Genomic DNA, 12,772 nt, shown 5'->3' with positions numbered 1-12,772 from the left:
TACTCAGGGAAATTAGCAAAACAAGACTGATTGGCAAAAACAATCCAGTCTTGTCTCACCATAAAAGGAGTCGGTGAGATAAAAAAACATTTTCTTTCTGAAGTCCCTGGACGTGTTGTCAAGGTACCAAAGCTCCTCACACAGTGCAAAACCTGACCAAAACAAGTAGCTTCCACCCCAGGGAGGAAAGCATACCTGTGCATGCATGTGTAAGTGATCAGAAAGACTTGCTCAGGTGGACACCAGACAACACAGGGAGGAAACTGTCTTAAACGATCTAGTCATCTTTCCAACAGCAGGGGAGGGCCTTCAGAGAAGATGCTTGGATTTATACAGATGCAGGTTTCACCTCACAATGCTACATTCTTGTTCCTCTCATATTTTTAAAAAGCCTTTTCCAGAAAATTAAATAACTAAATAAATCTAAATTCCTCCTTCTGCTGGGAAACATAACAAGTACATGATACATATGGGTTCTTCATGGACTGCCCAATACCACACAAACCCTTAGTGAAAGCCAAGAATAATGTTAGCGTTTTCAGTCCTCTTCTCCCCTCCTCTGTTATTTCTGCCACTGGGATATTGAAGCACACAAAGAAATGACAGTGAATGTTTATTTTAATGCACAAGAAGACTTGAGACCAGGCCTGAAGGCTGCATCGCTATCAAAAGCTACAGCCTCTTCAGTGTCTCTGTAGTGTTCATCAGCCCTCCATAGCTGAAGACTGAAAGAGGTGACAAGTGCCTCCGTAAGGGCTTTTGTTTGCAGCCATCCACGATAGCCTTCATGTGCCAACTGTCTGCTCATACAAAAGGTACCTAGTAGAAGCCTGCAGAAGCTTGCAGATCCAGCCTCACTGGATCAGGCTTGAAGGTTTTGCTCATCAGCTTGTCCATAACCCAGTTTTTCTTTCCTATCAAATAAGTGGTCTCTTGTGAGCCACTCTTCAGGTTCATGTTGTTCATCTTATCACAGAAATGGGGGCTGGCAGAAAGCCACAAGAAGATCACTTGCTGAATCCACCAGCTCTGAGGCAGGACAAGACAGATTTAGACCCAGCACTGTTGGGTATTTTTCTATGTGTCTTCCAGCAAATGAGCCTCACCAGCAAATGAGCCTCACCATGCTAACAATTAGACAGTTCCCTACATATCTAACCAAAATCTTTCTGCTTGAAAATTTAGCAAGATTTCTTCTTCTTTCTGCTTACTGTGAATACAAAAGGGAACTGACCATAATGTCCCTTTTTCAAAATTGATTTAGATGTCCAAAAACTTATCTCATTCCCCTTCCTCTTTTTTTTAAGTTTTCCTTTTCTAAATCCTTCTTTCCTGTGTGTAGCTCTTTCCCACATCCTGAGGGAACCTCTCCCAAGCAGGAATGGGCATGACACGGCTCTGTACCAAGCAGAGGACAGTATCACATAAATTCACTAAGTCACCTGACGTGGACTGTGATCCAGGTTGAATACATCTCTGGAAAGCCCATGTGGCAGAGAGTAGTGGGACCATTTTTGACCCTACTTCAGCACTTGGGAGCATTGGAAGTCAACAGTCACTGAGGCAGCTGACAGCATGTCACAACAAATGGCCCCATTCCCAGGGAGGACTAATGAGTGCAATGGTGGCAGGGGTGTCAACCTCATTTTCGCCAGGGGCCTCATCAGCTTTGCAGTTGCTTTCAAAGAGCCAAATGTAATTTTAGGACTGTATAAATGTAGCTTCCCTGGTGCAGGAGAGCAGGTTATGAGCAGCCTGTCCGTGAGTTTGTAATCACAGCCACACCAATGGCTAGAGGAGGCAGAACAGATGCTGCTAATTGATTTTTCAAGAGTTCAAAAGTCAAATACTGATAATTATAGGAGCAGCAGCAGGCAAACCTTCTATCTGCTGAGGGGGGTGAGAGTTGATAGGGGCAGATAATAAACACATGCAGCAGGGAGAAATAATTTTTTGGCATAAGTTTCCCATCTGTCCCCCTTTAAGATGTCTTGTAGTAGCACCCTGACCAAACCCATCACCTGAGGCTTTGCTCGTCCAGCCAGGAGCAGGAGTTACTGAAGCATGTGTGGTAAGTGACGCCCCAGGGAGCCTATAGTCAAAGGGCTCTGTGGGGTGGCATGAGAGGTTGCTGTCATGATCCACATGGAAAAGTGCTGTGAATCCCCAGTGACAGACCTAAAGGAAGAGGTAGAGAAGCATGAGCAAAAAGGAGAGGCTGAGAACAACCTTGCTACAGAAGTGATGCAAAACTCACTGGAAACCAAATATATTAAAGAGAAAGAATGCCAAAGAGGGCTTCAGAGATTGTAACATTTGTGTCATCCCCAGGTTCACTGGGGGAAAGTGTGGCAGCAGACAGAAGGAGCTGGGAGCTAGTGGGACAGGACTGCTGGGCTCTGCCTCAGCAGGGAAGGTGGATACGAGAAAGGGCTGGAGAGCAGCACTTGCCACCTCTCATAAAGGGATCACAAACCCAGAGAAAAGTCCTCATGTTATGTGGCATTATAGGAGAGCAGAGGAGAAGAACAATCAATAAAGTAAAGAAAAAGCCTGGGTGAAAACTCTTGCAACACAAAACTTCACAACCCAGACACAAAACCTAGTGTAGGACCAATCCCCTGGCCCACCTTGCAAGACCTCTAGATCAAGCTCATCACTGCATAGTGGCAGGGTCCTTCATGGGGCATAAGGGTGGACCTTCTTCACCACCTCCATCTGCATACCTGCCTCTCTATGATAAATACAACAGGGTCATCTAGGCACCCAAAACACACCTAGGCTGTCTTGCCAGTGAAGCAAAGAGCCCTACTAACTAGCTAATTAAAAGGTATTGAGGGAAGGCATGCAGCCTTCTGCCCCTAAGGAGCAGAGAACAGAAAAGTGAATGAAATGCGGCATACTTGCTTATCACAAGAGGAATAGTTACTCAAGGCTACAAGAGCAGAAGAGCTCAGACTATTTCCCCTTTCCAGACAGTGGCTGCTCTACATGCTCTTCCATGATTGTCAGCCCTAGGAGGCTTCTGGCTGTCTGAAGGATGCAGGAGGAGATTTATCATCATCAGAGTCTGGAGACAGCTGTAGCTCTTCTGGAAAATAAATTCCTGTGCTGAAATAACTGGCAACAACTTGAAGAAATCTCTTCTCAAGTTGGGATGAAAAATCAAAATCTCAAAAAAGTTCACAGACCTGAAATCTGGAAACAGTTCAGTCATTGTCTGAATCTTTGTTGCTCAGAAAATGGAAGGCTGCACACCTGTTTTAAAACGTTTCTTAATATACCCCATGAGACGTACTCCTCACAATCGAATTGCCATCTTTCAAGAATCACCTTGACCAAGCTGTACAGAGCAGCAAATGGCGTCACTAAATCCAGAAGAGATTAAGAAAAAATATCAGAAGACTAGAAAACATGACCCACCAGGAGAGACTGAACAAATTCTTGTTTAATCTACAGCAGAGACGACTGGAAGGCAATGTGATGGAAGCCTTCAAACACACATAGGGAAGATAAAAACAGGAGGAGAATAAACAATTCTCTATATCCATTAGGGAGATACCAAGTCGTAATGGGCTTAAACTGCAGTCAGGGATATCTAGGTTAGACAATGGAAAAACTTTCTAGATTAAGGAGAAAAAGCCATGGAAGAGATTGCCTCCAGGTTTTATAGAGTTTATAGCATCGAAGGACTCTCAGAATAGGTGAGACAAACATCTGTCAGGAATAATTTCAGTCTAGTGCATCCCTCCCTTGGGCACAGGGAGGGACTAAATGACCTCTTGATATTCCTTCCAGGCACAGCATCTGATTATGGATAAAAGTGTGCAGCGATGTAATTAAAGAATGAGCTATAGTGAACACATACAAATGGACTGAATCAGAGTTTCCCATGCAGTCTTTCATCTCTCATCTCCTACTGCCTGAGTCTTTGACTTCGAAACTCTCCTGCGCTTTGCACAGTTTCTTCTATTTATTGCCTAGAAGTTGCCAAGACAAAGCACCTTGCTATTTTAGCAACAATTATTGAGAGTTTGGATGATTTTACACTGCAAAGCAATGCACTTACAAAGGTATTGGGATTGTGTGCTAATAATATATGAATAATTTATGGCTTAAATTGTGGCATTGCCCGGGAGCTGCTGTTGGGGAACAGCACTCTACCTGACTCTGCAAGCACAAAACACAATTATGATCTTCACCACAAAGAGCTCTGCTTCACTCTTGTATCTTAATGTTTGCATTTCCATTGAATGGAGAAAATTAAGAAAAAGAGTATGAGGCTTCAGGAATGAAAGGTATTTGTCTGTGATCAGAGCATGTTGGAGATGACTTCTGCATTTTCCAGGAATAACCTGACAGTGTAAAATTCAAACAGCTCAGAGTTTGATTATAATAATCCGATCTTCCCACTGAGTGAGACACCCACTTGGAGGTAAAACATTTGTGTTTAGGAAGCACTGTGGGCTTCTCATACCACTAATATCGTAGTTCATCATAGTCTCATTTCAATGTAGTCCCAGCTCCTATGTAATGAAGAACTGTTCTGATTTAATGGAAACGAAGTAGTCCCCACAGACAGCAAGGCTCAGGCAGGTCCCAGGTCTAACCCCAACACTCCAGCTCAGTAGCATCCCTTCCACTAATTGTCTGGTTCATCTGAGAGGCCACAGATGTGCTCTCAGAGACCTAACAACCCCTTTTACCACCCACAGAAGCCTCCAAGCCCTTACTGAGGATGCAATAGGGTAAAGCATGTGACAAGCAGGATAAAAACAGGTCTGCATTTAGTTGTGCATCCCCAGTGCCTGCAAAGCATTCCAGCAACAGATTCCTCACAGGCAGCCCTGCTCATAATCTCTAGCAGGATTCATGCTGCTACTGTCTCATTTTCCTGCTCTGATGATTGAGTTTTCCTCTGTGAGAATCTGGTGCCAGCTAGGAATAAATCCTCCTGGACTTTGCCTGGTGGACTTTAGTGAAGGTGTGTGATGGACAGAGCGTGACACGAGGTCTCTGTAGCCTGAGCCTTTCCTGCCCACCCCCAGTGCAATATCCAGTCAGCTTGCCTCCAAACATGTCCAAGAGCTGTTCACATGTGCTGATGCCATGCCACACTTCCTCATACTCCTCTCCCACTGAGATCTCTGCTGACTCTCCCAGACTATACACTCTCTTCTGGTCTGCAGTTCCAAGACCATGAGGTAGACAGGTCTTCCTGGAAACCAGGCTCAAGCTGGGGCCTTTCGTCATCTCCCCAGACTCCCGCAATACTGGGAGACCTAAGTGCCTGTCAGGCACTAAGGCAACGGCTCTCCTTTCTCCTTCAAAAGTTGTTCCTCCAGCCCTCTTCTGAATGCCCTTCTCCTGACAGGTCCCTATTTCATTCTCATTTCCCTGTGAATTTCTTCCTGTCTTTGGCCATGCAGGCCACTTGCAAGTCCACACAGAGAATAAGCAGCCAAGGAGAGGAGAGAAGGCTTTCTGTGCCTGGTGAGGCAAAGGGGCATTTTTCTAAGCCATTCATGTGATCACATCCAGAATAAGCTCTGCTTCATACCTATTGAGTGTTCTCCTTGCTTTCACTCTGACTTCTCAGCCCCATCACTTTTTATATCTTATTTTCTTAGCTCTCGAACTACCTCCTCTACTTTAATTCAAAGCCTTTGGAAGTGCATGTTCTGAGCCTGGACCACTGACTCATGTGGGAGGTGAAATGAACCAAAGCTTTGCACTAACACAGAAATCCACACCATTTCTAAAATGGTGCTCTGGGTTACATGCAAATTATTCAGAAATATGCACATTTGGATCTCTGAACAACTTGTTATGATCTCACGTACACATCCTACTTAATGCACCATGCCATTGCAAATGACACTGTCCAGATATATCAAACACAGTTAACACTGGCATATATTACTGAATGTGGCTGTAGCTCAATCACAGTCATTTAGCATACAGAACTTCACGGCCTCCAAGCCATGCAGAGAAATAATTTCTGTGCCATTGAAACCCATGGCTCAGAGAAAGTCTCCTCTCTGAAAGGCAGGAAAACTTATGTTCGGAGGTTACAGAAGGGAAGTTGATGAATTTTTTATGCATGTTAATGGAAGAATATAATGGCATCCTGCACAGAGAAGACAGCAGCCTGGATATTGCAGATACCAGTGGTCCAGGATGCAAGGAGGAGATTGTCAGGCCTTGGTAAGAAGTACAAAAAGCTGTGCGGGGAGTTACTCTCCTGTAGCTTTTCTCCATCCTCCTCCCTGATGCAGTTTGAGAAGTAGCAAACATGTCCTACCCTCTCCCACTTCCTCTCCTTGGTCAGAAGGATGATCACCAGCTTGGGATGCATCTGGTATCCGTCTTCGCTGAACGACAAATTCCTGCCTTCAAAGGTGACATTGATCAGGTACCTGCAGGAGGGAGAAAAGAGCAAGTTGAAAGTTAGTGCTGGGCAAATGAACACGAAACAAGAGCCTGTCTTCCCTCTGTAGCTTACACCTGGACAGTAGGAGCACAGTGCAAACAACGGAAAAGCTAGGAGGAAGAGGATGGGAGAAACAGGACAATTACTCCAGGAACTGAGACAATCAGGCAAGGCAAGGCAATTGCCCCTGTTTCGTGACTGGGATAGGGAAGCAATGTCCTATGCTGTCTCTCAATGAACTTCTGAAAGTACACCTGTAAGTCACATGCACACACATGTGCCTACAGTCCTTGATTTCCCCTTACCACAAAGGGCAGAGGGATCCATAGCAATTAGCCGTGTAAACATGCTCCACAGCCTACACTTTGCTCACTCTCCAAAGGGGATTTCACATGCCATTTGAGGACAGCAATGGCCTACAGGTGAAGCAGTGGAGACAGCCTCTCCCCAGCCCAAACATTGAGGCAACAATAAGTGAAGCTGCAGAGAGCAGAATGAGGAACAGCACATTTGTGAGAAGCTTCATCGCTATCAGAGGCAGCACACCTTGTAGGGCCCAAAGCAATCATCTGAAGCAGCTTAGGGACAGTGGATATTGAGATAGCCCCGTGAAAGTCCTTTTCCCTAGGGACAGAGTCATGCCTTGTACCCAGCAAGATCAAACTAAAGGGTGATCAGCCCTGCAAATCCCCGCAGCCAACATTAGTGATTCTCTTTGTCTGGAAAGGCCCGTCACTTCTGCGCTAGGCACCCCCCTCTAGGGCATCTCATGTCAGCTGTACAAATGGACTATTAAACAGTCTGGGCTTCAATCTTATTTATCCTAAGGCCTCTTCACTCAGCTGTGGCAGTGGGGAAGACCTTTAAGTGGACTGAGATTACAGCTACACTCATTTCAAGGCCTTGCTGCATCGTGAGAGCATGTTAAAATGGTGTTGCTGTAAATGAGAACCAGGTCTATTGTTTTCTTAACTGTCAGACCATCCAGAATGACACTGTGGGGAAGAGGAGGAGGCAAATACACATTTCACAGTTCAGTGGCTTATATGACATCTCCGTGGCACTCTGACAGTTTCCCCTGTTCATATATTTCACTTCAATTCACAGTCCTGTTGCATGAAGTAGATTTTGTCTTTATACTCCTGCTCTGGCACCAGTAGCATCACGTCATTGTGGGAGGCAGAGGTGACCAAGCTGCCTGCAGGCCTAGCCCCAGGACTCTGCCCTCCTGTGCTTTGCTTGGTTTTCCTATAAATTACACATGCAACATTTCTATTACAGACATGAGAGGTTCTTCTGCTCTATTACACCATGACACCAGGAAACATTTCCTGATATTCAGCTTCATGTTGTCCCTTCTGAACTTGATTTGAGCCAATTTCAAGAAAAAGAAAAAGTGAAAATAAAATCTCTTATTTCAGTGGGTTCACACTTTCCCACTACCTGCACACAAAGAACTCCCTGCTAATTTAATGAAAACGTTGGTAACAGGGAAACTTCTTCAAAAAAATATAAAAGCAGGTCATGATTTTAGCTTATTACTTTTTCCAAACTTTCTGTCCTAACTCGATTAATCAACCAAACTCATCCACTAATTCCCCATTACCTAGTGCAATCAGCAATTATGTTTACTTATAAAGGAACTTCCATACTTGTTCCACATTGTGACCTTCAGGGGACACACACAGTGTAGGAAACATGGCCATAAGGGAGCCCAGCATGTAACATTTGCAACAGGATGATTTTCAAAGGGAAACTATTTGTTAGTTTCCAAAAGCTGGACCCGTTCAGCACCCAAACACTGAGAGAACTCAAAAACATCTGCCACATAGAAAATCTTAGCCACATGATTGTTTGTAATGGTGTAAAACATGCCATGTCAGGATCACACATGCCCCTTTTCTGGCATTTCTTTCCCGGCCATTTGCATTGCTTTGGTCCTGAGAAATGCCAAGCACAGACCATCGCTAGGTATATGCACCCTACCAGACCTATGTAAGGCTCTGGTGGTAGAAAAGACCTTCCAGTGTACCAAGATTACAGCTACACCCATTTCATGACTTCTCTGCCCTGGCCATCAGAGAGAAGACAAAGCAAGGCTCCAAGAAGATGAGGATGCCGCTAGCCTGAAGGGAGTTGCAGCTTTATATGTCAGTAGTTAGAAAGCAGTGCCAGTATCTAATTAAACAAACAGCAATATTAAGCAGTTCTCAGCCCTCTTTCCCCTCCCACCCAAGGATGATGCCACTATGGGAATCTCCCTTGCATAGCCTGACTAGAAGAGTTCACAGAAATCAGTAACAGATATGACACAAGAGGGTGTCATTTCTGTTCATTTTCCACTAGAAAGATTAGAACCACTAATAATAATCAAGGAGGGATCATCACCGACTCAAATCCTTGGAGCTGCCTTGATATTTACACTTAAAGTGGCACTAAAATCCCTTCCTTTGCACCTTAATGACTGAAATTAGTCTCCAAATTCGGTACAATAACTCTTCAGAGGCTTTTCTCTCAAGCCCATTAGCAACATGTTTACAGAAGTTTTCAGGAGGAGCGCAGAAGCAGCGGCTTACTCCCAGCTTTCCCTGCACTTCTGTGGCTTGCTGGGTCCCATCACCTCCACAGGTGGAAGCAGCACACATGGTGAGCTGTGGGGCTTGCTCGGGTGCACTGAGCAAGGGGACGCCTGCATGACAAAGCATCAGGGTTTGAAGGACTCGCTGGCAGGCCAACTCAGCAGCGTGCCTCAAGGCAGCCACACTCAAGTCGCTCTCCCCTCCATCACTGCTACCACAGCAAAAGTCGACCCCTTCGGTAGCAACGCTGCCCTGCAATTCCAGCACTACTGCTGCCCGCCCTGGCCAAAGGGATTTGTTTCCTCCCTACAACCTACAAAGATTCCAGTCCCCAAATGGGCAACCACAGGGTTGGGTGACTCCCTGGTATGTCTGCACTGAGCCATCAGCTGCAACAACGACACAGTGTGAGGCCAGCAGGCGGTGCACGCAGGTGAGGTAACCCAAGATGAAACTGCCTATAAATGGTGTAATCCATCATTCTCTGGATGTTTTGGACTCCAAGACGGAGAGAGAAAGAGAAAAGGGGTGTGGGTGGGCAGACACGGGCAATTTAATTTAATTTGCTAGAAACATCTTTCAGCAAAGAATTTTGCTTATGTGGGCATTTCTGGAGCCGCTCGATGGAAGCATGGAAGGGTCAAGCCCTTCCCCAGCCTGGTGGAGACGCAAAGGCTGCAATGCCCAAACTCAGCCACGTGAAAGCAAAACACAGACGACACTGTGGAAACAGGCCGACATTGTAAGCCTCATGGTACAGACAAGCAGGCAGGAACAAAGAAGAAAGAGACATGTCCTTGGACACAAAGCAAACCAGACTCAGGAGGACCCGACTCCCCATCCTGTGCTCTGACCATTAGGTAACAACCCCTGCCCTAGATGTGAGGCTGTCAGCCCTGAAAGCTAATGGAGAGTATTTCAAAGACTGGTTGGCATAGGAAATAGAGCATTAAAACCACATCAGATGGCCAATTTAGGACCAGCAGAGAGATTATGACATTTTAAATGGTTTCATCTAGTGAAGGAGAAAGCCTGGAGAAGCAAATGTGGCAGGTGGAGGGGACTTGAGGGGAGAAGTGGAGGGTGCTAAGTGAATTTTTTCTGCCGCAGAGATAGCTCTGAAGAAGATGTGTTTGAAATCAGCACTAACCACCCCTACTTCTGCCTCCAGTGCCTTGCTGGGAATCAGATCCTCCTGAACCTTCTGATTGGGTGGGTAAATTTGGAGAACTACCTTGGTTCAGTCCATCGCACTGCACTCCCTGCCTCACACGTGCCCACACACACACGCACTGCCCTGTGCCCTGTCAGTGCTTGTTACATTCCAATGAGACAAGCAGTCTGTCTGAAATGGCATGATTATCCCAACATCGACCGCTTCCCTGGGTAAGACAGGCCACATAAATAAAACAGCCTCTCCACCGTCAGCATTGAGGAGTCATCTCAACAGTCCAGCACATGAGGGAAAAACAAGGTGTAGGTGGATGGTGGGGAAAAAAAGGCTATGGAATACCTCTGCCAGGAAGGATTTTCAGGGTAAAAGACAGGTGGAGTGTGATGCAGTATAAGGGAACGGGGAGGCAAACAACCATCAGCCTCTTTGGAAACGCACTGTAACATGAAACACTTGAGGCCAAATGTAACAGCAGTGAGGTGAAGGCAGTGAAAGGCCTTTACCTCACAGAATCTGCATGGTGAAATAGCCTTTTTCTTTCCTCTAGAGACAGCATTAAATACCCAGAGGTATCAGCGACAGGCATGGCTGCCTGCCCAGACCCCCTTCAAGCCCAGGAACGAACGAAGACGAGCATGTTACTGCATATCAGCACAAGTGCCCACAGCTCCAAACCACGTTCCCTCGCCCAGTACCAGCAAGACCTACCCAGCCTGAGCTGATGCAAACAGCCTTGGCAGAAAGCATCCGTCCTGCCCTGCAGCAGGTCCTGCCTACCATACATGGTTGCTTCTGGATGAGGACGGACAGACAGAAAGGTGGGTGAGCTCAAAAGACAGGGAAAAGGGAGTTTAGGACCGGTGTATTTCTTTACAAATGGGAATTCTGACCTTCAAGTGGCAAGTGATTGACAAATAAAGATTTAAAGAGCACTAGCTAGGCTGTTAATAGCTTCTGCTCTCATCTGAGAGACTGAAATAGTGTTGATTTCTTTTTTTTTTTTTTTTAACTAGAAAACTGCAACTGATCCCTTCAACTTCTGATTTAAACCTCCACTCTCCAAACCAAAGGAAAGCTTAAAATAACGCAGATATTTTTTTCTCCATACCACTGCTCAACATTTCCATGGCTGCCGCTGCCTCAGAGAACAGCCAATACATGCATAACAGCCATCTAGACCTAGCTGTGAGTGCATGAGATAAGGCAGTCTCCATGGGTTATCAAACCCAATTGCTCACCTCCAAAAAGGTGAGAACAGGCTCCACCTGGGCCTTCCATTAAACTTCCCTATAGCTGCTACTGACCCTGGCCAAGCCTTTCAGAGGGTTTCCCATTGCTCACCACCCTGTGCTGCCTCCAGTTGCTCCGGTGCCAGTGGCTTGTGCAGTGCAGAAAGGCGGGCACATCTGGCTGTGTCAGTTTAACATCTGTCTGGTGTCAGGTACAATTTACAGCGAAAAGATTCTATGCAAATGGCATAAGTGAAGCTGATTTTACATAACAAAGGGCATGGACTCTGTTCTTTCTAGCATCATGAAGAACAAAAACAAAACAAGATAGGAAAAAAAATAGAAGCAACCATTGACTAAGAAAATTAAATCTCAAAGGAAGGGTATCTCACTCTTCCTCATTTGCTCCTTTCTTTTGCATTGTCAGTGTTACCACTGAGTCTGGGGAGATGCACTGTAAGCAAGGAAGTGTAGAAAAGACAACAACTAATTTCCAAATTGTGCAGGCATCCTGCACCAGAAAATCTGTCCAGGCTACAGCCATTTTATACTACTGGGAACCAACCTGACCAGCAGGCTTAGAGAAATGCCCAGAGCTCAAGATTCTTTTTATTAAGCAAAGAGGTTAGGAGAGCATCGAGACTGGGAAATATCCCTCAGGCTACAAGACAACAGAGATATAAGAGATTAATTTGGTTCTTCCCTGCTGTCTGCACCTTTTTAAGAGACAAGAGGGCAGATACTAGGCTGGAATAAATCAGTTATATTCAGCTGACATCTACAGAGTGATACTCTCTGATCTGCTGGGATTCTGGCCCCTCACCTCTAGGAAGATGAATTTTTTTGGTGTTTGATCCTGATCTGTGAAATATCCATTTCTGGTGGAAGATATATTTCTGCTGATCTGTCCTTGCTGTTTCTCCATCATACTCAGCAAACTTGTTTGGAAAACAAAGTACATGTGTGCTGAGACTTACAAGTGACAGCTCCTATACAGAGTCAAAGGATGAGTCTTTTCCATCACTCCCTCTCTTACAAAAAAAATGGTACTTCCACTTTATTTCCCATTTCTTCTATTTATCTACCATGAATTTGTCATTTCAGAAAGACTCTGAGCTGACAGTTCCTGGCGACTGAGAATATATCTATCCTTAGAGTATATAGGGAGCCAGAGCAATGGCAAGGCTGCTTTTCTACACGCACTGCTTGATCCTAATGAGACAGGACCATTCCTGAGAACAAGAAATGAAGCCCACTTCCCACAGTCTGTGCAGTCCTCAGCCTTCCTCCTGACAATGTAAGTGAAAACCCAAGCACCACAGGCCAGCGTTTCACGGCATAAACAGATGTCCATGAG

The 12,772-nt window shown here is 45.5% G+C and overlaps 1 protein-coding gene across 1 annotated transcript in view; it reads right to left on the bottom strand.

The window, feature by feature from the left end:
• Nucleotides 1–12,772, bottom strand: part of GRIN2B (glutamate ionotropic receptor NMDA type subunit 2B) — a gene marked incomplete at its 3' end in the record, with an annotated part of 167,377 nt that overhangs the window by 69,321 nt on the left and 85,284 nt on the right. The window contains exon 3 of the mRNA XM_080342529.1: nucleotides 6,305–6,419. Within this exon, the coding sequence (XP_080198655.1) occupies nucleotides 6,305–6,419 (115 nt within the window). The remainder of the gene's footprint in view (nucleotides 1–6,304; nucleotides 6,420–12,772) is intronic.

This window comes from Nesoenas mayeri (assembly GCF_963082525.1).
Source record: "Nesoenas mayeri genome assembly, chromosome: 1".
Classification (NCBI taxonomy): Eukaryota; Metazoa; Chordata; class Aves; order Columbiformes; family Columbidae; genus Nesoenas; species Nesoenas mayeri.
Note: the sequence above shows the minus strand (reverse complement) of the source record. Positions and strands in the feature narration are given on the sequence as shown.